At 41.0% G+C, this 27307-nt stretch overlaps 1 protein-coding gene and 1 long non-coding RNA gene across 3 annotated transcripts in view; one reads left to right on the forward strand and one right to left on the reverse strand.

Moving 5' to 3' along the window:
* The window catches only part of pax2b (paired box 2b), a 30807-nt gene extending 12955 nt beyond the window's left edge, over nucleotides 1–17852 (reverse strand). Inside the window, exons 1-8 of the mRNA XM_051066410.1 lie at nucleotides 17781–17852; nucleotides 17468–17470; nucleotides 15841–16006; nucleotides 15070–15267; nucleotides 11654–11733; nucleotides 11421–11540; nucleotides 3359–3534; nucleotides 308–422 (exon numbers count right to left, since the gene is read on the reverse strand). Coding sequence (XP_050922367.1) covers nucleotides 308–422; nucleotides 3359–3534; nucleotides 11421–11540; nucleotides 11654–11733; nucleotides 15070–15267; nucleotides 15841–16006; nucleotides 17468–17470; nucleotides 17781–17823 — 901 coding nt within the window. The 5' untranslated portion in view covers nucleotides 17824–17852. The remainder of the gene's footprint in view (nucleotides 1–307; nucleotides 423–3358; nucleotides 3535–11420; nucleotides 11541–11653; nucleotides 11734–15069; nucleotides 15268–15840; nucleotides 16007–17467; nucleotides 17471–17780) is intronic.
* Nucleotides 1–19799, forward strand: part of LOC108899066 (uncharacterized) — a 46080-nt gene extending 26281 nt beyond the window's left edge. The window contains exon 5 of one of the 2 annotated variants that reach the window (XR_007809228.1): nucleotides 19027–19799. This is a non-coding gene — a long non-coding RNA (uncharacterized LOC108899066). Of the gene's footprint in view, nucleotides 1–3387; nucleotides 3466–19026 lie in introns of those variants that run through there. The other variant, XR_007809227.1, reaches the window with a different exon arrangement.
* The last annotated feature ends 7508 nt before the right edge of the window (nucleotides 19800–27307 follow it).

Raw genomic sequence — 27307 nt, forward strand, 5'->3', positions numbered from 1 at the left:
CAGCGGTGACTGAACAGCCCCCCCCCCCCCATCTCTCTTATCACCCTGCTTGCTCAGCAAAAAAAACAGACGGAGGACAGCTGCTAAGCTTTTATCGCATCATCGTACCACCTTTTCAGCTCAGAGTGAAATGGTATTAAAAAAGTCTTCACACTTAACTTTTTGGTTTGCTTTTATTTTCACACATTTTTTTGTCAATTGCACAGGCATGCTTATCACTGTTTCCTTTTACATTATTCTTCAAAACCCCTCAGCTGAAGCTGTGGCTCGGCAGCATAAAGGCGTACTGTATGGCACTTGATCTTACCTACAGGGTAGCTTTGCGACACGCTGGGGCCCAGGTCTGGGTTGGCGCTAGAGGATAAACTGGGCTTGACTTCGTCCAGGCTGGAATTCAGGGCAGGGAGCGAGTACTCATTAGCCTGGGAAAAGGACAGTTGAATCATTACACAACCAAACAATACCTAGATGGAAATCCTCCCTTCTCCTCCTCCATTAAGCGCTCCACACAGGCTTGTGTGAGTATAAATTTGTATGAGAGCATTGTGTGTGTGTGTGTGTGTGCGTGTGTGTGTGGAGTTCAAGCTGCAGGGTGGCAGTTCAAGCATATCATGAATGTATTTTGGTATTGTCTGAGAGGAAGTGGGATTTTGAGATGAGTGAAAAGCCAAGGCGTCAGCTGGCCCTTTGTGCTTGACTGCAGTCCTACCCCTGATCAGCCAAGGGAGAAAGCAGTTCTGCTTTGTTACAGGCACACCATGTGGCCCTGTTTGAGAGACACCATTCACCTTCCTTTTTTTTCTTGCTTTTTGCTTTTAATTTGGCATCTAAACCACCTTTAAATATCATTACCTCTTATCTCTGAATCACTTTAACAACTTGTACTTTTTGTTACTGTTTAACTGTTTGAGGTTTTGCTTCTTGTGGGCATTCAGATGTTTTGTTAAAGGACTAGTTCACCCAAATCACAAAAACCCCCCACATATTTTTAGCCCTAGCTGTATCTAGCAGTGCAGACAATTTTGGACTTGTGTGCCAAAGCTTTGAGATATCCACCTCTGAATCTCAACCCCACCTTAACTGGGGTTAAATAAAATTTGTGCATTTGTGCTGCTTTAATTCTTAAAAAAAACATTGACATTTATAATTAAAAAAAGTCAGTGATAGGTCTCTGTATCATTTGAAATACTCAAGTTACCTGAGCACCAATACCAAAACCATCTTTTTTTTGTTGCTTGTCTATTTTTCTACAAAGCACAAGAAGCCAGTGCCACCAGTGTTTGATCATTTCCAAACTCAGCTGTAAACCTAAATAAAATACAGTCTAAAATTAGCATAATTACGATTTAAATCAGTAAATATCTGAATCTGTAAGGGAAACTATGAATCTTTCCAAACATTTGATGCCATTTCTAAATATTAGTTTCCTTTGGCATCAAAACCATTCTGAAGTTTGATACAAAGCCCTGTTTAAGATAATATGTCTTAGCTAGTTACTCTGGATAATTCACATGTAGTGTTTTCATAGGGACTATTCCTTCAGTATAAAGTAGCTCCATTAAAAGCTTTTGACATGTGAAGTCCTTGGATTATCCGGACTTACTGTCTCTGGAAAAAATAAGTTCACAAACAAACTCTCATTCATCTCCATTACACTGATGTAGAGTCAGAAATCATATCTAAAAACCTTAGCAGATGAAACCAAACATGTCTTTTTATAATTTGGGCAAAAGGGAAAAAAAAAAAAAAAAAAAAAAAAACCCAAATAATTTCACTCTTAAAAAATAATCTCTTCCCAGCTTGTCTTTCATTGTCATGTTTCCTTTTGTAAATCTACTAAAACACACTCATGGCAGATGTTAGCAGGTTTTTTTTAATGAGATGAGACTTCCGGAGTCTGAGTGTTGACAATGTTTGTCCAAAGCCCAGTGTGAGGCTGAGTGGCTCAGTGGGCCGCGCTCCCACAGGGGGACGCCTGTGACCCCGCTCTTGTCTGCCACTATCACCGATAAACTCTAATTGTCTGCTACAACTGTTCACTGGCACAATGTCGGATGTTTTCCTCTATTCTCAGAGGCTTCAGACGCCAAACAGACGTTTTATCATGCAGATAAAGGGCAGGAGGAGGAAAACTGAAAAGATAGGTCTGAAAAGGATGACCAAATGGCTAGCAGAAGTGTGGGAGGGGTGAATCCATTGAGTTTTGCATTTCCAGAATGGGTTTTTAATGCCTTGCTACAGAACCCAGACACTGGCTAATAGGGCCACATTTTCTAGAGGAAAAAAAGGAAAGAAAAAACGTGAGGCACCCATGAAAGGGAAAGTGCTCTGATTAATATTGCATTAAATTAAAGCTGATTTTTCTGGACTGTTCCTGGCCTCCTTTCTTTTTTCTTCCTTACTTGCCCCCCCCCCCCCCTTTTTTTTTTAGTCCAACCCTTTTCCCTCTGCCTTTTAATACTCTCCCTGACGTTCTTTGTGATTGCAAGTCATTTCCAATTCGTTTTGGTATTGATCTTCCAGTAGAAATCAGTTTTGTAATTAGCTGCAAATTAGGCCCTCTTCTGGAGGTGAGGCCTGTCCCACTGATTTATCACCTGCGTAATTCGCCCCGATTGGAGAGAAATTAAAATGAACTCAATTAGGCGACTGCTTTTGCTTTATGGGTCCGACTTGTAGTTTGGTGGGAGAAATTAATAGTCTCTTGTTGTTTAATAGTATAATGAAAGTAAATAAAGGTTATCCATTGTAATAAGCCCAGAGCTTTTAATAAGCAGTGGTTTCTGGCTGTCGTTTTGGCGTGGGGGTGGCTGTTCCTCAAATGCCTCCTAATTTTTGAAATGAGGATGGATGGCGGCTGTGGCTTTAATATCAGAGGGAGTAGGAATATATGGAGGCTGTTTGCAAATGCTTCATTTCATGAATACATGTTACAATAAAGGCAGCTTTCATTAAAAATCAAGATGTGACACAGAATTGGAACAATAAACAACAAAGGCAAGAAGCAGCAGCTGAATAACACAGCAAAAATGAAGAAAAATCTAGGTATTGATTAATTTCATGTTGCCTTACTGTTATTCTCAATTATAGGGGATACAAGGAATGTGTTTTTCATCACAAAATCAATAATGTGTGGGAGTTTTCCTTGTGATCCCTCCAGCATTATACATGCTGGGCTGTAATCCAGTGCTTGACCATCTCAGACATTTGTTTAATTAGCTTTTGTTTCTGGATATGGTTTGGGAGTATTTGTGACAAAGGTGTTTGTTTTTTTTCTTGATTCAGCATCACATGCAATTTTTGTGTTTGAATGTATGAGAAGAAGAGATAAAAGGTGGTGAGTTGCAGCACTACTAACCTGTTCAGGTTTGATATGATCCGATGTAGGGAAGACGTCAGGGTACGAGGGGCGTTCAAAGACCCGGTCCAATGCTTCCAGCTGCTGCTGGGTGAAGGCATCAGCCCTCAGGTGTTTCCGTAAACTCTCCACACTACCCTGAGAATCACTGTTTGGGCCAGAACCATCTGAACCATCTACAAGAAGAAAGAGCAACAATCGAGACACTGACCCCGGGAAGCTGGCCTTTACTTCAAGCTATGCACTTTATATTCTCCTCATGTTTTTTCTGTACCACCTCTGTGGGGGATCTGAGGAGGACAGAAAAGGATGGAGTGCAGCTTTTTCTGCACCTTAATGGCTGTAGTGAGCCACTGGCTACATCACACAGGCTTTTCCCTGCTACCCCCCCCCCACAGTATTAACACCATCATGATCTGAAAGCCCTCTGGTAATTGATGGATTACCATCACTTGCAAATATATACATGTTGTGGCAAGCATGTATACTAATGAAAGCAGCAGCTAGCCCATTATTGTGCCTTTCCTTTCCAGCCAAGAGGATTTTTTTCCTCTATTGGTGCTCCCTGAAAATCAAGAGCAGGGTTTTTTTTAAAGCACAATTTCCCTTTCACAATTCAATACTGCTTTCATTCTCTGCGAGTGTGTGGTTCCATTTGGAAACAGCGGCGGAGGACAAGAGCCTGAATAAAATCGTACAGTCTAGTTCAATCATCCTGCTCTCCAAACACAGGAATTTTCTCCTGACTCCTGACCTGATTACCCAACTGTTGGGAGAAGGATGCCTTAGCTTTTCCTGTTGTCACTTGTGTGCAATGTTTTAAAGCCTTTACAGACCATTCTACCATACCTCCTTCCCTCCCTCCCTCCCTTCTTCCTCTGTCCTTTTCCATCACCCCCACCACCTCCTCTCCTGGCTGCAGTGGCAGTGTGTCTGTAGGTCTCCTCCCCGGATCCCACAAAGCTTCAGCTCCCTTACAAATCTGTCATTCTAAATTTGCGGCAGATTATGTTCTCCCCTCAGTGGGAGAGTGGTGATATATGATATGCAAGGCCCCTATTGATTGCCTGATCTGGTGGCAAGAGGGAGCTGAAATGAACTTGAAATGAACATCATGCCTCAACTCATTGTGCGTATAATACTCTACTTAATCCCACATTTTTCTCTGCCATGGAATTCAATTGATCAATCATGTCTGTGTGATAGTACCATTTGGGAGGGTTATTGCCATTCTATTCTGCTGCTTGACCTTTTTTCACAGACTGAGGCCAGAGGATGAACCTGGCTCTCCTGTGAAGAGCTGAAGGAGCTATAAAAGAGTGTGGAAGTGGGTGTGTGCGTGTCAGAGCACTTGGAAGTGTGTCAAATTGTGCTGATAGTTAGTAATAAATAAGTTATGAGTTTGCTAACAATATCTTGTTAGCTTGTTATTCTGTTTATTCTGCATGAGGACTTATTTGCATGATCCGAAATGCTGGATCGCCATCGGTGCCGATACTGATTTTATTAAGTGGATTGGGGATCAGTCATGAGTTTCTTTGTCTATGTTATTATAAAAATCAAAGGTTTTTGATGTCATTTATATTCATTCAGTCATGGTGGGCAGCTGAATCAGCTTTTACAAGGACAGCATTCCTTGTCCCCATGTTACCTGACATAAAAATGATTCGAGTGAGTTTCACACATTTTCTTTTATGATAAATGCTACTTTTTCAGAGAGATCACCATACATCCCTATTTTTTTTACCCCTCTCCAAATTTGGAGTTTGGACTGTAAAACCACTTATTAGTAAAAAAGATTTAAAAAAAAAAAAAAAAAAAAAAAAAAATTTCACCAAGCTTTAAAAAAAGGGCTGTTGTCATAGTGATATTGTGTTTTTTAGAAGACATATTCTTTATCTGCTTGTCCTATACATGTTTTTCCAAAATGTTTTTAATAGACAGACTCATCTAAGTCTCAGCATTAAGGTGGATAAGCGTACATTTTGGCACATTCAGGTGAATATTCAACATGTTTTCAGGCCCTCGCCTACTATAGCTGCTGCTTGTCACTTTATCAAACTCAATTGTTCTCTTTGCTACCAAAGCAAATAGAGTCATTAATTACTTTCCATCAGCCAGCCCGAGCCACAACACCTGATCAATACCCCCCCACCATATTTGTCATTCACCACTGTGGAATACACTTCCCACACACAAGACAAACCATCCTGGGTCAACCTACACACTCTTCCTCCCACTCAGACTGAAGACAGTCCCATCTGCCCTTCCCATCTGACACATCAGCAACAACTTTGTTTTGGTGATGAAGATGTTGTGGGTGACATTTAGAACATTTATGGAGCTGTGTGATTACCCTGCACCAAGATGGATAAATGAATTGTAGGTAACTTTTATCATTTTCTAGTTGGTCTCCCCAGGAAAACACTGATTTGTTTAATCATGATTGCTGTCACTCGTCAACCACCCAAAACCATGATGGTTCCCTAAACCTAACCAAGTTGTGTAAATTTCAGACAGCCTCTCTCGGAAGGCATTCACGGTTATTTAGATGAAGTACCGCAAATAGTTTTGTAACAAACGAAAAAAGAGAGCTAGCGAGAGAAATTCAACCCTTGTCTTCTTTCTCGCCTCCACACAGTTGGCCGTTCACTGCATAAAGTTGATGTGATCATCAGATCGTTGGCCTCTGAAAGTTACAGAGATGGTCGGACACACGGTCTGAATCAGACATCGGACAGGTATGGAAGAAAGGGTTTTCCGAAGCTGTTCGAAAGCACTTGTGAAAAAGCCTATTGGCAGCTTAAACCTAACCAAACCTTAACCAAAGCTGACAAGTTGTTGGGCTGTTTGTTCAGTCTGATGGCCAGAAGCTGCCACTGTCAATCAGATGTGGTCAAATCTCATCAGCGTGGTCCTAAAGAAGTTAGTTGGGTGTTTGAGTGACAAACGTTGATTTATGGTGTCCAACTTTAACTTTGACTTCTGCTGATTTATTCACAGATATTTTTTGTTAAAGAAGAATTCTAGTTTGCAGGTGCTTTGAAGTGTCTATAAGCACTTATCATCACCACAAGTCAGATCCAATATTTGGACATTTCCAAATCTGCCCATTATGCAGCAGTGATACTAATCTTTGACCACAGTGGCTTTGTTGTTGCGTTACATGCTTGTCCCGCTCTGTGGTTGTTTATTGATCATCACCGGAGTTGAGTGTATTCATCTTGACATCAGTCTGTATTAACACTCTGGTAACGAGGGAGCAGCCTCTATCAGATCAGATAACCAGCTCTATAAAGCAGACTCCTCTCTGCGGGTTTGGCACCCAGAGGTCATGACCCCCAGCAGGAGGCTTTAGCCAATGCAACTCTGGGTCTGGGAGCGAGTCTGAGTGACTGCCCGCCAAACAGAGACAGAATAATTATCATGAATGAAGAGCAGATTGAGCATGAATAGTGGTTTCTCTGGAAGTCTGATGGAGGAAGAGAATGATTTTAGAGTAAAAGTTTAAACTCTGTCACGCAATCAAAACATTTCTAAGCTCTTGTTAGAGGCATGAGGAGTTGAGCTCGCACCTTGAGGTCATGAAAGCCCCCTGCAAGATGAATGAGCTTGCCCCCCTGCCAATCTCCCCAAGTCTGCTCCTTGTTTAAATAACATGTCAACATACATACAGTCTCATTCCCTTAACATTGTTATGTATTTCACAATAATACACCTCTATAATTTCCCGCCTGATTCAATTCCTGGCTAGATGAAATCAAATTAAAACTCATTTGCATCAAATTGGATGAACTCAGCAGCATTTTGTTTTTCTAATTGAATGTTTTGATTATGTAAACGTAAATGAAATCGCCATCCAAAAAGAGCTGTGATTAGTGCCGAAAGGGATTAGATGCTAAATATAGTAGATCAATAAGAAAACAGGATAATTAATAATAATTTTTGTAAACAATTAATTGAAGGATTCTCCATTTGTAGCCTCACAAATATGAGAAGGGAAACTGCAAATGCCATTTTTTCATATCTCTGACATTTCATAATCCAAATAATTAATTGATTAATTGCGAAAATTGGGATTACTCCAAAGATTCTGAGTGGAGCTTTCAAAAGCTTTATTAATCTAATTTGGATGTTGCACTCAGGTGCTGACATTTTGCTGCTCTCTGAGTTCCTGTGTTGATTCTTCCTCTCCCCCAAAACAGATGCTGATACACAGAGCAGGGTGTGACGGTGGCTCGCTCCATCACTCATCTCCATCCACACACACGTCAGCTCAGTCCTCATGACGCTCAGAGATGAGAAATAATTAATTCAACAGCTACTGAAGCACAGAATCACATCCATTCTGACTGCCACTGGCTATTGTTGTTGGCTCTTGAAATATATGATGATCGTCTTATCATGAAATTTCTCTCTCGGCGTTTCTCTCATAAATCAAGAAGAAAGCCCGACACAAAGCAAGAAAGCGTTTAGAGTGGTTGAAATTAAGAATCGTCTACAGGTCTGATTGTGCAATTTGCGAGTTGCTCTAAAAGGACGAGTGATATGACTTTGAAAGACTGGACACACTTCATGGTCACCGCATGTTCTCAACAGACCTCTGAGCTGTCTGCTCAGGTCAATTCATCCCTCTCACACTTTCACTTATAACAAGAAGGTGAACAAAAACACCAATGAAAGCAGGTTTGTACTTAAACATCCAATGCTGTATGAAAGGATTTTTTTTATTTTGTCCTAAGCAAAGCAGCTAGAGCTCCTTCTTTGTCTTTTCTGGAGCCTACAGTGTCAGAAGCTGTGGGGGGGTGGTGGAGCTGGGAAGCAGGGGTGAAGCGGGTGGTGGGGTGCTTGGATGTTAATCTGTGAAGTAATAGCTTTTCTCTGCAGAATTGCAAATTCTAATATATGTCACTTTGTAAAACGTGCGGACAGCAGTGGTCACCAAAGGCACCATCTCCTGGGGTCTCTCTCTCCCTCTCCCCCACTCTGTTCGTCTGCAACAATGGCTGCCAAGTGTAACATGCTACTTTTAATTTGCAATAACACGTGACAATAGCAGATTAATGGCTCTTATGACACCTGTGTCCCTGAAGCTCCTCTTACCGAGACCCAGTGTACATAACGTGTGTCACACTACATTATCTCTACATCCCTCCTGTAATGGGGGGGACCTTTTTTTAAGGGCACTGCTGACTTGGAAACTTAGGAGCTGTCTGCCCGCTTGGCAGAGAGCCACAGCTACTGCCTAAAACAAATACTCTGGGCTACGCAGCCAATCCATTTCGCTGGGGCTTGTGTTGCACAGACCCTCCCCTCCCCTAACCCTTCCCCTCCTTTCCTTCCCCTTCCTTCGCTCATTTTTGTTCATGTTTTCAGCCCTTGATAATGACTGCTTGTGCCATAATCATCATGAGGCTTACCAAGTTAAGTAGGGCTCAGGCAAGCTACTGTGCTGTGAGGAAATTTAATCCAAGCATTAACTGACTATAGACTACTGCCTAGTGAGCGAAGCAAAATACATCTGAATAGCAAACAAGGCAACACTGAGACACAGGCTTCAGCTGAAAAAGGATCTGCTTTGAAAGAAAAAAAATTATAAAGACACACCGCGATAGCTGCACAAACACATTTCTTACTTTTTCAGAAAAAAAGATTTCCCAAACCCTGAGCTGTTATATCTGGCTTTCATTGGATAAGGGGTGTTTTGCCTTGTTTGGGTAGAAAAAAGACCTACCAGTTGGTTTACAATTATAGCACTGCATTTACAGAAATATTTCTTAGGAAGTGACAAATGGTCTGAATGTTTAAAAAAAAAAAAAAAAAGCTTGAATAGATGCTAAGAAAAATGGCCCCTTAAAACAGAGGATGGTATCCATAACAAATATGGAAGCAGTGATGATTGTCCATGGATCCATGGTTTAGTTACGGACATATACACCATAGCTTATGATGTACTGACGGCTGTGACCTAAATTTCAAAATAAAAGTACTCACTCTTCTCCTGATGACACTTGATTTCCACCAAATCTGAAAGCTGCTCATGGCTGCAAAAACCTCCACACGCCCAACTGACTTAAATTACACCTACAGCCCAGGTTTAGGGGACCATGCAGCTAGACACATTTCCTTAAAGATTAGATTTTATGTACACCAATAAATGTATTTTATTAACCAAAATCACTTCTAGTATTCATGATGATTTTCTTTCAACAATCTGCCCCCCAAAATAACACTGCATGGTTACTTAGAGCCATATACACCAGAAATTATGACAAGATGCAATTTGAATTTAAAAACAAAAGCATGCACTATTTCCCTGGTGACACTCGATCTCCACCGAAACTTTAAGCAGCTCATGAGTGCAAAGGTTACATAAACCTCCATAGTCCCCAAAATACTAAGCAGATAACTTACAGTAACCTAGGTGTCCTAAATTTCAGAGGACATGTCAGAGTAACAGTTGCAAAATCTTGAAATTAGCCTGTGTTGTTTGGCAAGGTCCGCTTTAAGAGAAGACTTCAACAGAACAATAATGTCTACAGGGTAACTTCCTATGTTATATACTATTGTTACAAACCATGGCTCGAGGCAAGACATTGCTTTTGTAGCCGTGTGTGTGGCCAAGGTCTGGGGTTTATATTTTGGAAAGATAAAGTATGCCTGACCCTGTGGTTCCAGGTAGGCACCAGCTGGCCGCTGAGAGAGTATATAAGAACCAGAGCGTATATAAGAACCCCCCCCCGAAACCCCTGCACCCTCAGCACAAGTCTTGCCCCTGACGCAAACGCACGCACACGAGCACACACCTCCATCCATCCACACACACAGCTTCCTTCCCTTTCATCGTAATACTGGCCGAGCACCTAAATCACAGAAATGGCAGCACATCAGGGGAATCATTTGAGACTGAATAGCCATAGAAACATGGCGCTGTCACCTGGAAGACCTCCACAAAACAGGCCAGCTCTCCCCCTCACACACACACATACCTTAGTCCTCTCCATGCCCTTTAATACCTCTTTGCCCTTCAGTAGTAATCTGCATAGAAATGTGTGCATTCTATCATTCAGTGACTAGACATTACACCCTGGCTAATATGAGAGGTCCTCGAACGACTGAAAATGAACCCTTGAAAATACCAGACGTTTGCATTATGCCTCCGCGATTGCATCTCTTACAGGGAAAGACTTGATTATGTCATTTGCCATGTCCACGTCATGCTGGTTTTTATATCTTTGCCAGGAAATCTACCTCTGACAGGCCATTAGTCATCCCTCCCTCCCCACACGCACATAAAACATCAATTCCACTCAATATCCCGCAAACCCCCGTGCTTCTCAACAAACGCCAGAACAAAGAGAACGCTATGTAAACTGCTGCCGTGCTCTGATTAGCTCTCATTCCAGAGCACTGCAGAAATAAGGCACTCATTCCCCACCCTGTTTGAGATAACTGCCCCTTTTCAGCAGCCACATCATCCCTCCATACCCATCCACGCCTCGTAACGTGGGTGCATCTGTTTAGCTATTCTCATCAGCTACTTATGTAGTGACATTAAGGAAGCCTATTGCTTACAGAACCAATAATCTATATCGCCTCAGGCCCCCTTATATCCACTAACCTACTACTTCGGCAGCAGAAGAAGTGGAGCCACTTTTGTTGAAAGGGAAAAAAAAGCCCCTCCACAGAGCTATAGTGGCTTTCTTGACTGACCTGGGTGGTTGGCTACATCATCTTGACATGTAATTATCTAAAGCCCTTTAATCACTTCCATAAAGATTAATTGCAGGAGACAACAGCGGAGGTCGTGTCTTCAAATCAAAAGACTCCTTGGCAGATTGACACAGCGGTGTAACAGAGTTCAGACTTAGGTGTTTTATAAGGGTCATCTACTGGAACTGAAGCAGGTTTTAATGCCGTAATTGCAAGCTCAGCAAAGTGGGTTTTATAGCATAAAGCTTCTTTTTTTTTTTTTAAGGATTTTAGATATTTTCTGCATGCTAATCCTAAACTCAAGATATCTCTTCGTCTTTTTTTTCCTCATGACAAGAAACTTTCTTACCTTCATCTCTTTTTCTCTTTTCACCATTGGATCGTGGAATACCCAGAATCCCATTGATGGAGTAGGATCCTGCGGGGTCATTGGAGGCGCTGGTTACAGGCGGAGAGGCTGTGCTTGGTACTTAGGGGGAAAAAGAAACAAAATAATGAACAACCGGCTTGCATTTTAGAATGAATACATGCTCGTATGTACTGTATGTCCTGCGAGTCTGTACAACATTGCTGCAGTATTACCTATAGTATGTCCTGGTGTTGACAGGGACGTCCCATCCGGTGATGGATGGAAAGGCTGTTGGACTTTTGTTCGGATGATCCTGGGGAACAGAGGACATGGTGTCACTATTGCTTTTCTATGACCGACTTCTCTTCCTGGAGATGTCCAGACTGCCCCTAATTTGAGCGTACTGTTATGTCACAGCAGGTACTATGGCGATACTATGTGATTAAGATATCAAACGCAGCTCATACGCGAGAAGGGATCTGGTCAGTTGGTTCTACCTTAAAGGTGAGGTCTGGAGAAAAGTCTTCATTGCACTTTTGGTCTGAGTGATCTTGCAAACAAAGCATGAAATCACATCAATTCACCTCAATGATCAGCTTCACTGACTCTACCTGGCCCACACTAATCAGCTCTCTACTCCCTCACCCACCCCAACTCTCTCTCCCCCACTGTCGAGGGGGGTTTCCACAGGGGCCGATCGCAGCCCCTATAGTAGCCCTTTCCTTCCCCCAGATCAAACGTCTCTGTAGAACCAGCAGGGCCCCCGTGTGCCAGTGCGGATGAGGTTGTATTGATCGGGGCTTGGGGAGAAAAAGTTGGGGATTAGTCACACGGGCAAACAGATGCAAATAGAAAGCTATAAATTATATGTGACAGGAAAGCAATAGTTCCTTATTGCTTTGCACAAGCTTACGCCAGCATTAGATTCCTTTAATCTGAATGGCACTTGGGGAGAAAGGGAGCTGTCACAATAATTTGTAAACTTTAAAACTATTCATCATGTATGCTACGGGAGCTATTTTAGAGTACAAGGATAGACGTCTAAAGAGCCTTTTAAGGTTGATTTCTTTGCATAATTCAGATTTTGCTCATTTATTCTTATTTTTTGCAATTTTTTATTTCAATTCAAAGAAAGAATTTACTCGCTCAGATAAATCCACACAATATGCAGCGCCCAGATTATTATTTTAAACCAAAAAGACTACTCTCCTATTATTTCCGTCCTCCGCATCAACCAGAAACACGTGAGATGATTTAGATATTGATGTTACTGGTGGTGCCAGAAGGCTTCAGAGGAATAAATCCAACACTGTCACAAACAAAAAAAAAGAGAGAACTCCCCTTGGAGGCAAAGCTACCTAACAACAAGCTTTTCCAGAGAGCGCATATTGATGTTTTAATTTTTTTCACTTCTCCCCCATAACAGTTATTCGACCCCTTGACTTGTGTGCGCTACATAAATTCAAAGACTTTATTTGGTATCCATGTTCTTGATATTGAATAAGCAATTTGGAAGAATGAATTAATGGCCCGGCTGTTGCTGAAAATCCCCTGAAGAAATATTAAAATTGCTTTACTTCTGAATCAATAATATCGAGCACCATTGAGGACCCCCCCCCCTTCTCTTATTTTATGTCTAGCAGCAGGGTAGCGTTACTTGTTGGTTGTGGTGGCCCTGACGTGTAGTACAACACTATCTCTGTAGCATTTAATAATGCATGCAGGGGAAAGGTGTTTAAATAGAGCATCCTCTTTTGTCAACAGTCCTGAGGTCAGACTGTCTGCCACAGAAACCCACGACTGGCCCCAGTCAGAACCATCCAACTGGAAAAGACTTTGGCTGCAGTCTTTAGTGTTTTTTTTTTTTTTTTCCTGAATTGTCTTAACCGGGAAAGCCCCGCTTAAACATCATGTGTCATTTATTTTAGGACAAACTCTCTTTTTCCTTTTCTTTAAAACAACTTGAAGTAGCATCAGATAATCTGGAGCAAATTCTGCTATTGTAATCATTGATTTTTTTTTTTTTTTTGCGGACTGCTCCTTTAGGAATTCAAACATGTATTGAAATATTTAGCTCCAGCTAAATCAAAACAAATGCTTGTGTCATCTCGTTTGTGTGTATGTATGCTCCACTGAGTGTGTGTGTGTGTCTGTCTGTGTGTGTGTGTGTGTGTGGGTGTGTGTGTGTGTGTGTGTGTGTGTGGGACACTATAGACCACAGAGCAACACATTGAAATCTTACATTTCTTCTGCTTAAAAAAAGGAAAAAAAAGAGATATTCAGCATTAAGCCATAATAGAAATTCAAAGTAGCTCTCATATTTGGCTGATAGAATTACAGCTCTTTGTGTTCACAATTTAATTTCCCACATAAACAAAGACACATAAGGCTCTTCCCCCTCCGGTCCAAAATAGAAAGCTTTAATTGGAATTGAAAAAACTTTATAGGGCTCTTTTAATGATATTAATGTACATTTTGAATTTATCACATACATGTGTCTGAACCTCCTTAAATGGGGCTTTTTAAGCAGCCACGAAGCATGAAATGAATTTTCTTCAGCCTTTTCTCTATTTAAAAGATGTCTTGTGTGGAGCTGTCCATGCTCTCCCATCAGCTCATTAAAATGTAATGCTGATGCTGGCTCTATGGAACAGTGCCTCTTAACCAAAGTTCATCACCAGGGATCTCTGGTGGGGGGGTTGGGGGAGATGGGGTGAGGAGGGGTAAGATGGTGGTGGTGGTGGGGTTGGGGTGTCCTAGGTCCTCATGTAGCTGCCACTCTCAAAACATAGCACTGTGTATGACTTTTCTTTGAGAAAACTGAGGATTTGCAGCATAAATAGTGAAACTTAGAATGTTAGATTCGAATATTTTACCTGATAATTGTCATATAAACGCTCTATATGAGCGTTTTAATGCCATAATCTTGGCAAAATTGATACTACACATATAATGCATCATTATGATGTTACATCAGTATTAATTACAGCAAGTTAACACGTCGAATTTTAATGCAAGGATTTAAATCAACAGCTTCATTTATAATCAGAAAGTAATAAAGCCTCACGATAAAAGATTTTTGTTTCATTTTTAAAATGAACGACCTTATTTTTACGTTTTGCAATATCTTTTACAAATTGCAACCAACATATTTACCCTCCAGTTATCCATTTCTTCAATATAAAATCTTGCAGAAAAAGCCAGCGTTGCTCTCTTTTCTGTGCAGCAGCTCCAGCCACATTAGATGTGCTAAAGAAAATTGGCCTGCTTTATAGCGCCACGGGATCTGGTCACCGAATATTGATCGGTTTTCATCTCGACAGATTCACTCAGTCCTGGATGTACTGCTGATTGTTGAGGGAGTTTGGTCTGAAAGATTGAATTGCACCTCTGAGACCGCAGGCAGCCTCGGCGTGCCGGGCAGCACAAAGTTGGTCAAACAATATTCTACTGTGGGTGGTGCGCTCACAGCACAGATATGCTGTGATAAATGATTTTCAATTTACGCTCTGTCCGGGTGCTCTTCATTAAAGTGATTACATCCTGTGTAGTCTGTTGTTTAAATCAACTAAATTTACAAATGGGAAAAAAATCAGATCATCCACTTTTGTATCTATTTTTAGGTTATATTCAGATTTTTGTTTCCTACCTGTTAATGGATGAGACGCTGGGAACAGTGTCGTTGTCGCAGATGCCCTCTGCCAGCAGTCTGTCTCTGATCTCCCAGGCGAACATGGTTGGATTTTGTCTCTTGTAGTCTGCGATTTTTTCCACGACCTTTGGCGTGGCCACTTTAGGTTTAGACCCGCCAATCACCCCTGGTTTGATGCTGCCAGTCTCGTAGTATCTGCAAAAATAATATTGTTTGCAATATTTAAGACATAAATCTGCCGACAGCTCCCTTAAAATAGGCATTTAATAATATTTAATAACTTGATGCATCCATGGATTACACTTTAGAGGTTTACTGTTTCTTAAAACTTTTTTTTTCCCACCAGTGAGGGGCCAAAAGTCAAACTTTTCTTTAAAAAAACCCCATCAGACTTGAGGGTTTTATGAGTATGACTGGCGTCCTCAAACATTAATTATATCTCAAAACAAGCACAAATTTGCGTAAAAGTAATTAAAATGCAACAACAAAAATGCGTTAGTACATGCATTAATAATGTAATTCTGTAAAATGACTACTCCATCTTTTCAATACTTTCACAATATCCACAAGAAATCCGACTTAACTCTAGTAATCTTCAAAAATAATAAATCTATTGAAAAATTAAGAGCTGAGTTTGGGAGCTTCAGTCCTCTCCTCCTCCACTACTATACATTGCCTTTTTTTTTTTTTTTTTGGCCACCTCCTACACACCCAGCAGGGTCTGTACCTGGCTCCACTGTGCAGGGGGGGTTGTAGTTTTTCACCTACCTGCCCAGGATCTTGCTGACGCAGCCGTGGCTGACCCGCAGCTGTCTGGAGATGTCGCAGGGCCGGACGCCCTGATGGGCCAACTCCACTATCCGCTGCCTCACCACGTCCGGGAGGGGTCTGCCGTTCACAAACACCCCGCCGAGCTGGTTCACACCTCCGTGCCCTACGTGGGATACAACAGCAGCACACACACAACCGTAACATTACATAAAGTCGTAAAGGGAGAGGAAGACACAGCTTTAAAAGGTGGAGACAAAAATCCACGGAAAATATAATACCTTGTAACATAACTGCAGGTCAGCTTCCCCTAATAGTTTCTATAGAGCAGGTGGAATTAAGTGTTTTTTTTTTTTTTTTTTACAGAGAAGCAATTAAGATGCATGAAATTCCCTACATAAAAAATCAAATTGAAAAGAATGTGTTTTTAAAATTTTTAAAATAACTATTTTTTAATTTTTCTAATTTGATGTGATTAGACGGTTGTTTACTGGCGTCACTGAAGCGCCTCACTGTCACTTCTCTGTGTTTTCAACGTTTCACACATACATCACAATGACCAAGTTAGAATATTTAGTCAGTCAGTAGTCAACACTCCAAATAATTAATGATTAAAAAATGATTTCTTGTGATTTAAGAAAAGACAGACTAGAGATTATCACAACACTGCAAAACAACATATTTTTAAATATTTATATTTCATTTTTTATGAATCAAAAACAGACACTGCAGCTAAAAAGTTGCCTTATTTATATGATCATTTATACGTTTTTGTAAATGCTTGTTAGTCTGTATTTATTTCCTCCCTTTGTGTTCAAAACAAGGTCATTTATCTTCAACTTTAACCTTTCAAATTAAGATAAATTACAACAACATTCTTCTAATAATAAATTAAACCAAAACACAAGGTTACCTTGAACTGCTGGACACCTAATTATGCTGCATGTATATTTAGATATTTTCATGTTATTATGCAGCTTATACAATGAGCACATTAAATCCAGCCTGACCAATGAGCCTGTGTCATAGCTGCTATTTAATGTCTAAATATATATATGTATATATATATATTTTAATTATGAATTTAATCCAGTCTCCAGCACTTAAAAGTTTCTCTGAGTCAAAACACAGACTTCATATTTTCTCAGCAGCTCCACGGCTTGTGTTTGGTATTAAGTTGCAGCTTCCTTCATTTTCCCTGCACGGTAATTCTAAATAATTGAACGAGCTTTGATTACTCATATTACATATTATTTAGTAAACGAAGAGGTCATCAATTATTCACGCACGTTCGCCGAATTACAAGTAAACCGCACTACATATGGGCTTAAGTCGGATTTATGGTGCTTGCTGTTATTTGGATAATTTGAATAATAGATGTGTAACTAATGTGTCCTGCACTTATTAGGCCCTAAACACACACACATATACTACACACACACACACACACAAACACACACACACACTGCGCGGGAAGCTGCAGGGTGATACACGTGTAAATTACCGAGTACCTGCCAAAGCATGTTCTTTGTTTACTATGACAACTTTAATCCCTGCACACCACTGCTCCGTTTACAGAAATAATGTGGTGTTTTTTTTTTTTAAAATAATAGTTAAGAATTTATACGCGCTATTTTGGTTTCAATTTGCACACTGTAAGAAGAGGTGTGAAATAAATGAGGAGAATATCAGTCCACCAGCAGCACTGTGTCTCCACGTTTGGCTCTGTTTGCTCGTATACCAGTTTATTAGCTCGTAACTTGTCTTTTTTATTTTTTTTTTATTTTTTGCATGCGCAAAGATGAAGAAAAAAAATCGCCAAGCTCTCTGCTGCAGGCCTTCGTTCTATGCAGAAATGATCTATTTCTCCACGGTTATTTTTATCCGCATACATGGTAAAGAGCTGCAGTGGGCAGACAAACTCAGGTTGTGCTACTTACGGTGCATCGCTGTGAAGGGGTCTGCTTTGCAGTGAATATCCATTGGATAGCAAAGGAAAGAGAGATAATCAACTGAAGTCGCCGTTTCGCCTTCCTGTCAAGGATGAAAATGTGAAGAAAAAAAAAGGTGATTCTACTCGATGGAGGGACTCAAGTTGTTTGTTTGTTTTTTTTTTTTGGTCCCTTCCACCCCCCTCCTTCTCGGCTTCTTCAACAAACGATCTGATGGCAACTTCTCTCCCTCCTTCCCTCCCCCCCGCCCCCCCAACAACCTCCAAAAGTTGCCTTGCTTTTCCTTCAGCAGTCCGGTCCTGGAGCGGAGGTCTGGCAGGTGCGCAGCATGACCGAAAGGCTCGTTTCAGTAATTCGACCTGTGTTCAGTTTATCGGTATGTTTTCAAAGCCCCGTGGGTGAAACAGAGGTAAATTCTCACAGCGAGCCAGCAAAAGACCAGACCGCGTTTCTCTCTTTTCTTTTCTTTCTTTTTCTTGTTTTTTGTTTTGTTTTTGTTTTTGTTTTTGTTTTTTTTAACGAAATGTAACGTTCAGGTCCAGCGTGCCAGAGGGCGGTGTGGCGGTGGTGGCGGTGGTGGCGGCGGTGGTGGTGTTGGGAGGGGGGCCCGGTATCTCCTCAGTCCTGGTGGTGGCCTTGATTCACGCGTCAAAAAGGCAGCGGCGGCAGCAGCGGCGGCGGAGGAGGAGGAAAACGCTCATACACACACAACACATCGAGGAAAAAAAGGGGGGGTGCTTCTCTCTCTTTTTCGCGCTGGATGCGTTAGGCTGGATCTTTGGGGCTAGGAATGAAGCCTCTCTCTGTGTGTCTGTGGTTCTAAAAGCTGCAACCCTCCCCTCCTCTCCTCTCCTCTCCACCCCCCCCCCCCCCTCTCTCTCCCACTCTACCCCACCTCTCCTCCCCTCTGCAGACCCCCCCCCTCCTTTTTTGCTTATATGGATGACTTGTCAGACAAAGGCAATAGATGCCAACACTTTGTGATTCGCCAACGCTAAAAAAAAAAAAAAAAAAAAAAAAAAAAAACGGGGGTCCAAATGAGGAGGTCTCTGGGTCTGACACACCGGCAGGAAGGGGAGGGAGATAAATAAGGAATGGATTCGGAGTTGCAAATATCAGAGTTAACTGCTGTGAATTATATACTCGCTTACTGGAAGTTTTTGAATCAATGAAATAGAGATTATTTTTTAAATTTGTGTTCCTTTCTGATCTCTCTCTCTTTTTTTACTTTTAGTACACGGACTAACAGGCTGTCTCTGGGAATATACCGGATATCTGTGTGTGGTCAGCTCGCACAACCCGGATTCAGCTCGATCATTCTTTACATTCTGTCTTTTATTTCATTTTTGCCCTCATCTGCCTTTATATCCGCTCTGGAACCCAAGTAGGCCTAAAATCATTTGTTTATACCTTTATTTCCTCATTTAATTTAAAGGACTAAATGTTAAACCAGTGGCTTATATGTATAATATGCAGATGTATTGACCTTTTTTTTTACATTCAGCTGATGGTGCGATGATTCGCAGTGGTCCCAGTCTGGGAGCAGTGGTGTCTGGTTGGAGGTTGGGGGGTGAAAGTGATGATCTGTGCGCAGCAGTGCCGCTGAGCTTCTGTAGATGGCGCTGTATAGTTTCTCAAATGTAAAGGTGCTGTCAAAGTCCCGAAAAAAAAAAGAAGTAAAACTTGGGGTGCACTTGAGCGCCTGTGATCAAACTGAGAAGTGGAAATATTCCCCTGGAACAATTATCTATGAGCTGTAGATCCGTGTCAGGTGTTGCAGAGGATCAAACAGCTGATGGCCTCCACCTGCAGTATGAAGACATTTGAAATTAAACTGAACAGTGGTCAGGAGTCACATGAGAGTCAAGTTCTGGATTCTGTTTTTAAAAATCTAAAATCTGTAATACATTAATTAGAGAATAAATATTTCTGTCAATAAATAACTTATCTTAAAAAAAAGTTTTCATAATAAAGTTACAAAGTCTTAAAACAGGGGTGAGCAATAAAGGCAATGGTAAATGATAAGTGCATAAAAAAATACAATAAATAATGCATAAAAATTATTGGATTTGTCTCGACATTTCCCTCAATAAGCCATTTAATATTTCTGTAAACCTGAAGTGACAATAATAAGTATAATGATAATAATTTCAGGTGATTTGCTAATTTTCCTTGTTTTTTTTCCTGCATGCTCTCGCCACACATTTGTCCATTTTTTTTTTTGTATTTATTTATAATTAGGATGGGGTGTGTTTGGTGGGGTTGTGTGTGTCTGTGTGTGTGGGTGGGGTTGTTGTTGTGGTGGGGGGCATCTCTTAGGGGCAGACGGGCCACATCTCGCGGTCTGCCTCCTGGTCAGGTTAGGGGATGATTTCTCTTTTTGTTACTGTTTTTGGAGTGAGCTTCTGGTACAATATGTAGCACTATAGGCTGTAATTTCACACCCGGCTGCACATTTCCCTTAAAGCTACATTCTTTTTTTTTTTTTTTTCCCCTCCACCCTATAAGACCCCCACCACCACCACCACCATCAACCCCTCCCTCAGTTTTCTCCCTCCCTCTCTCTCTCTCTCTCTCTCTCTCTCTCTCTCTCATGCCCTCCTGCTCCCCACAATTTGATCTCTCCGCTGCAAAAATTAAGTGGGGGTGAGGGTGGGGGGGTTAAATGCTGAAATTGTTTTTTTTTTTCAAACACACATCCAAATGAATGCACCGTTTTCACGTGTTTACTTTGTTTGGCGTGTGTTTAAACAGCACGTGGTCAGATGGGCCCTATAACCCCTCTCTTTTTAAGGAAGGGGGCCCCGCTCTATTCAGCTGCTACAACACGGGGTCAGAGAGCTCCCGACTAAAAACCCATTCAGGGAAAAATTAAACAATAGGACGAGTGAATGTATTATCTCACTTTTATTTCCGATAATGACAACCCTACATGTTTCTAATCATCTGATGCCTCCAAAAATTATGAGTTTGGAAATTTTAAAAAAAAGTAAAATGCAAGAATTTAAATCCACACTGGTGACTCGTTTCCACCCTGACACACAACTGCAATATTTAAGACGACGCAACTGCATGTCAGGAGTTTGGAAAATGTTTTTGGAGCCCGCGTGCACCCATTAGGAGAGGTGTAATGTATTGACAGAGAGCAATTTATCTTTTGCCCCGCTTCCTAATGGCCTGTGCAGAGGAGAGAGGAGAGGTGGCATGGAGGAGGAGGAGGAGGAGGTGGGAGGAGGAGGAGAGAGAAGAAGAAGGAGCACCGAGGTGGCGGTGGTGGTGGTGGTGGTGGGGGTCCAGCATCCAGCTCCACCCGCCGAACATCAGCTCACACTTTCAGGGCAACTGTGAGGAGGATGATGGAGGCGGTCTGGGGTGGTGGTGATGGTCGTGGTGGTGGTGCTGCTGTATAGTGAACTTTTATGTCTTTAGTTCAGGTGGGGAGAGGTAGTCATTTCCTCCTGTGCTGCGTTAATCCAACGTCACCAATCGATCTGAGTTTCCCTGCAGAGGGGAGCTGACACCACCGGTTGTAAGTTGAATATTAATCCTTTTGGATTTAAGGGAGGGAGGGGTTTGACAGGAGCTTTAGATGAATTTGGGATGAAATCGATGTTCTGTAAATCTGTGAATAATCTCCAAAATAATTTATAGAGTCTAAGAGTTTATGCATGCTTAAATAATAGATACATAATAGTCATTTAAGGATCTTTATGTGGCTAAATTTACCTCAGTCATCAGCTACTTGCTCTTGAATGCGTCTTCCATATTGAACGAAACAGGAGGAGATTTCAGAAGTTTCATCTGCAGCCTCCCCACAGCTCTCCACCTGCATTGTGATACTGTGACACTAACTAAAATATCTCCTGAGTCCTGACACTGTAGCTACTGTATATTGGATTTCCACGCTGCTGTGTCCTGTGCTCCAGCAGCGAGGCTATACCGCTACACTCCGGGCTACAAATCTCGCTGGCGTGAACAGATGGAGCATCAATTTGATTCCATCCTCGACACCGTGAAAGATTGATTTTGCACTTGCTTTTAATTTTGCCCATAATTAATTGGATCATTACAACTGTTTTGCATTGATCCCATCGTTTAAACGTAAAACTAAAGGTGAATTAGAATGTGATCTATGCTTCCTATCGTTGCTTTTATTTTTATTTATCCTGTAGGGAGAACATCACACAGCATTTAAAAAAATATATATATAATCGAATATGGTTAATCTCCAGTTATTTTAGCGTCTGTTTCCTGTACAATGCACTAATCCTGCTGTTGTTATATAGCAGAGTTTTAAAGTCATTATAACCTCAGATTGTAGATTATTGATTTACACACACACACACACTGATCTTCTTCACCATTTCTCAACGAATAATCGCTGCAACATTCTTAGAAATTTCCTGCATTTGCTGAGACTCACACTGTAGTTTTAGATATATATGAAAATCCTATAATATCTCATACAATGTCCCTGTAATTTTACAGCAATATGTACAATGTCCTTGTTAATTTATAACAGTATTACTGTGGGCTGTATTTTAATATCATGCATTTGTAAATAATCAGATGTCAGGTCCTGTTAATGCAGCCAAACCAAACACCTAACCCCCCCACCACCTTATACACTCGATATTTAATAAATAAACCAAACAATACAAACGCATACACAACTAAAAACTACACTTTTATTGACTGTTGACACTTTCAGCTTCCATAATATGCAGGTGACAGGCAGGATGGGGAGTAATTGAAATGTTCGGCCACTGCACATCACAATATCAATAAACTGACATGAATAAATAATGACAAGCGTCTTTTACATTGAGTTCAGTGATGTCAGCTGACTGTTTGATTTGTAGAATGCAGTTTATTCGGGTAGGATTAAGGCTAAAATTGATGATGAATCAACATCTAACATAGTAGAAATGGATTTAATAATATCGCAATTCTTTGAAATTATATATTTTTTAATTTTAATCGCCAATTTGATGCCACTCTACAGCCAATATTTCAAGCCCTAACACTGCTTTCAAAGTGTGTTTAAAAGTATAAATATGTCAGTTTAATGCAGCCAATTTAACCGTTTACTGTCTTTGATGGGGAATCATCAAAAATTAAGAATAGGCGTAAAAGTCAATGCGAAAGTTTACAGCTGTCAGGGTCGTATTTCAGATGATAAAACACACACAGGAAGGGCATTACGTCTGCTGTGAGTCTTTGTACTGTAACTGTAAAAATCCACAGAGCGACTTCAAAAAACAAAAAAAAAACAAAAAAAAAAAAACCTGCATCCAGTTTGGTGTTAACTCCAATTAAACTCTTCTTATGTCTGCAGTGTGTTTCAGGTTGACTGTTCAGCTGATGATCTGTCCCGTCATTAGAGTCCTCAGCACCAACCCTCCCACCCCCCCCCATCCCAACACACACACACACACACACACACACACACACACACACACACAGACTGAGCGGTTCCAGTGATTCTGTATTGTATGAAAGATCCAAATGCAACTGAGATCAGGTTACATTACTTTGATTAGAAAACACTTTGTTAAATTACTTTTCATACCCTGAGCACAAAAGCAGTCAGACAGTTGAGTTTCTGAGCTTTTCCATGCCTCAGGTACAGCAAATCATTAAGAAAAATTAACATCTCATTTGCATTTAAACGTGAAGAAAGGGGCCTTTTACAAAACTCAGTACATTATTATTATTATTATTATTATTATTATTATTTACTAAATGTACAAAAAAGTCGTTTCATATTTTTAAAAAACCTTTGCATTTAGATAAATATTTCACATATTTCAGACACGTTCTCTGTCCATCTCCCCTGCATTAACACACTAAGTTGGGGAATAAAGTCTTAAAATACACTCTTGCTCCTCATTCATTATGCAGATTTGCAAGTAATTGTTAAATATGCCCCGCAGTGCTGGATTAAAAATAGGACTGTATCTTGTCATTTTCAAAAAGTATTCTCCATGTTGCATTTATTGTACTGGGAACGAGGGCTAAATCCCTTCTCCTCCCCATCAAACTTTCCACATGAATAGTTAAATGTGTGCCCCTCTGGTTGGGAACTTAACAAAGACTGGAGAGGGTTTTTTTTTTTTTTTTTAAATTATAAGGGCGTTGGAAACTTAAGTCAGGAACATTCCTGATAATTTTGAGAGGAAATCACAAAGATTTGATCATGTATCTTTTTTTTTGCTGCAAAAGTTCATCCTCATTGTCACTGATATTCAATCCTATTTTTTTCTCTATTATTACTTGCACAACAGTCAGTAAAATAAAAACAACTCTCCAGGGCTGCACAGAAGCCCCTCTTCCACTGTATAAAGGCAACACACACCAGCCAGTCCTCCCATAAGGCTCTGGGTTCATCGCTGTGGGAGAGGCTGGATCCTTCAGTGGATCAGTGTGCGCCTCTCTCTCTCTCTCTTTCTCTCTTAGTGTGTGTGTGTGTGTGTGTGTGTGTGTGTGTGCAGCAGAGATCAGCCTGAGGCGGCTCGGAGGTGTCCCGCCAGCTGCCTCCGTCCCAACCAGACAGCCAACAGCTTCCAATCACATGTCAGCAATATGGGAAACAGAGCTTCTGTCCAGTGGGCCGCTGACATGTGTTAGCCTATGGCGTGTGAATGCATAATGTAGCAGTCACCTCCTGGTGGCTGGCTTTGAACTCCCAAATGTTGATATTTTTTTTTCCACAGACAAGCTGATTTCTTTAATTTCCCCCTTTTTGTCTTGTTGTCTTGTTTTTCCTCTTCGTCTTTGCCAGTTCTCTTCTTCTTCTGTAATGATGATATGATAATATGATTGAGGAATGTCAGCTGCACAGTGTGATTGGCTGATTAGTTTGTGTGTGTGTGTGTGTGTGTGTGTGTGTGTGTGTGTGTGTGAGGTTGTGTATACACATATATTCCTCTCCCCAGAAATCTACGGATGAGCAGCTCCCACATAAGCTCCTGATCACTTCTGTAAATGCTTCCTGTCACCTTCAGTGGTGTAATGATCATGAAAATTGTGACCTTGATCTATGGAAAGCCATAATGTGACTGAATGGCCTCCTCCCACGCACTTTCTCACCGGCTCTGAGCTCGGAGGTGCGCTAAAGGACGGCTCTGAGGAAGATTGTTTAGTGGTAATAAAAGGCCAGTAGTTTGGCTTGTAATGGTTCGGGCATTCCTCCTCTCCACAGCCATTTGGCTAAATCTTCAGCGATGGAGGCCCGTGTGAATGTAGATGAGAGTTGGGGAGATGTTGACGCCTGTCCTCGGGCACCAGGGGAAGATTTTATTGTCTGGTGGTCCAACGTGATCAAGCACATAACTGTGTTTAGGGGACAGAAGAGTGCAACACTGATGTTATGTCCTGTGCCTCATCATTTAAGGGCAGAATTTAAAAATCCCTCTGCCATCATGATGTTATTGCGCTCGTATTGGTGTTGGAAGCCGTCATCTGTTGGTTTATTATCATTGTTTACTTCTGAACTGAAAGAGGAGAGCTGTAATCTGCGGGTATGACCATAAAATACATACTTTTATGATGTCGGTCGCATTAGACATGAAGCTGGAGTTTGTTTTCTAGGTTGCGTTTTTTGTGCTTTAAATAAAGTATCTGCTTACATGAATTTTAATGTGTGAGAGTATGATATGTTTGGCACAGGAGCAACTTTTCCCAGTGTTTGTTTTTCTTTCTTTTTGTTTAGTGAAGATAGCGAGAGAGAGAGAGAGGGGGGAAAAAAAATCCATCTCTGGCATGATGTCGCTTGAGTTCTCATTTAGTCTGGAAAATCTGGTTTGCGCAACATTGTTTATGATCACACCCTTGCCAGCTTTTCATATTTAAACGAGCAAAGGTTTAATTACCAAATGATGACAGTGTCATATGGTGCCATGATGGCACAGGGTGTCTAATGAATGCAGAGGAGCGAGGGATGCGTACGCGACACTGAGTGACAGTGGGATGCACAGATCAAAACAGGGAAAAAAAGAAGAGGGAGAGACAGTAAAACATCTGTAATTTGCAATTCACTAATGTTCAATGGTTGCTCATGGATTAAGAATTTTAAACTATTGTCTGCCAGATGGAAGAGAAGAGGGAGGGAGGGATTGCAGAGGAGGAGGAGGGGGCTTCTAAGCAGCATATTTACATCTGTATATTATCAACCCTAGATTTAGTAATCAGACAGAGGAAAAACCAACTGCCTCCAAAAACACTCTCGGGGCATTGCATCTATTACCTATTTTCTAGCAGCACAAACATTAGCAAGTGATTCTCCCCTTCTTTTTTTCTTTTTTTTTTTTCGTCTGAGGCGTATTTAATTTTGTCAGGACAGCTTGTAGATTGTGGGGAGTTTTGTGCACGACTTGTTCCTATCTATCTCGATATAATCATGAGACAGTTTGGAGTGCTGGACCCGGGTCTGCTCACACATCAGAGTTAATTTCACCGGAATGTTGATGCACTCTGAAATATTGCACTGAAGTAATATCAGTTAGTGGGCCGCCAAAAGATGTACATGCTTAACCAGGCATGAAACCTTGCTGAATTACACTGTATTTATACTTATCTCAGATCAGCGCTTTTGTCGTTAAAATTTGGTCTGGTTGCTTGTCTCTTTTATGGATCTGTTTAATGATGCACTGTGTAATGGTGTTAGGACGTATAGCTCGGCTATTGGCACATTTCACTCTGTGGCATTGATAAATAACCACAGAAAAAGTCAACTTTCGTCTCAACTCGGAGGCTTCCTCTTCCTCTCCCGCAATCGCTGTTGTTGTTGTCTTCAGCATATGGCAACTGTGTGTTTGCAAGTTTTAGCTCCCTGCCAACAAATCAAGCACAATATACTTCAATTACAAATGCTTATCAACAAACTGTACTAAGGTATCAAGTACTCATGCAAATAATCCCATTCATACTGATGTAGTAGTATATATATTATATTATTACTGATCTCATAACATGTAAACATCATTTAAATGTTGAAGCTCTTCAGGACATAGTATTTTAACTGTACTGATAGGTTGTTTGATCCACACTAATGTGTCATATTTTGGAAGATTATCATATATTTTGTAATCTGCAAAATAACTAGTAACTATTGCAGCTAAGAAAATTTAGAGGAGTAAAAAATAAATTGATGTTCATGCCATAGCCTACAAAAAATGAATGGAGATCAATGGTTGAGCCAAGAGCAGTAGACCCCAACCTGGGAGTCTGGGCCTCGCAAGGGGGTCATCTGATTTTTGTCTTGTCTGATTTTACCTTCTTTTATCAATAAGGGCTAAAATGCCAAAATGAGAAAAAAGAAAAATCTGAAATATTACAACTAAATTAGCAGAATAATCAGTGGTAATGTAAACTATTCAAGTAAAGTGTCCAAAATAATCAGTGTCACAGGTGTTGTCCTTTAATCCTGGATTGATTCATCGACAGAAATAGTCTGTGGAGAGCTCACCCTTTCATTAGTAATTAAGTGCTGCTGTCATGCTGTGACGTAACGA

Source organism: Lates calcarifer, linkage group LG23 (assembly GCF_001640805.2).
Source record: "Lates calcarifer isolate ASB-BC8 linkage group LG23, TLL_Latcal_v3, whole genome shotgun sequence".
Classification (NCBI taxonomy): domain Eukaryota; kingdom Metazoa; phylum Chordata; class Actinopteri; family Centropomidae; genus Lates; species Lates calcarifer.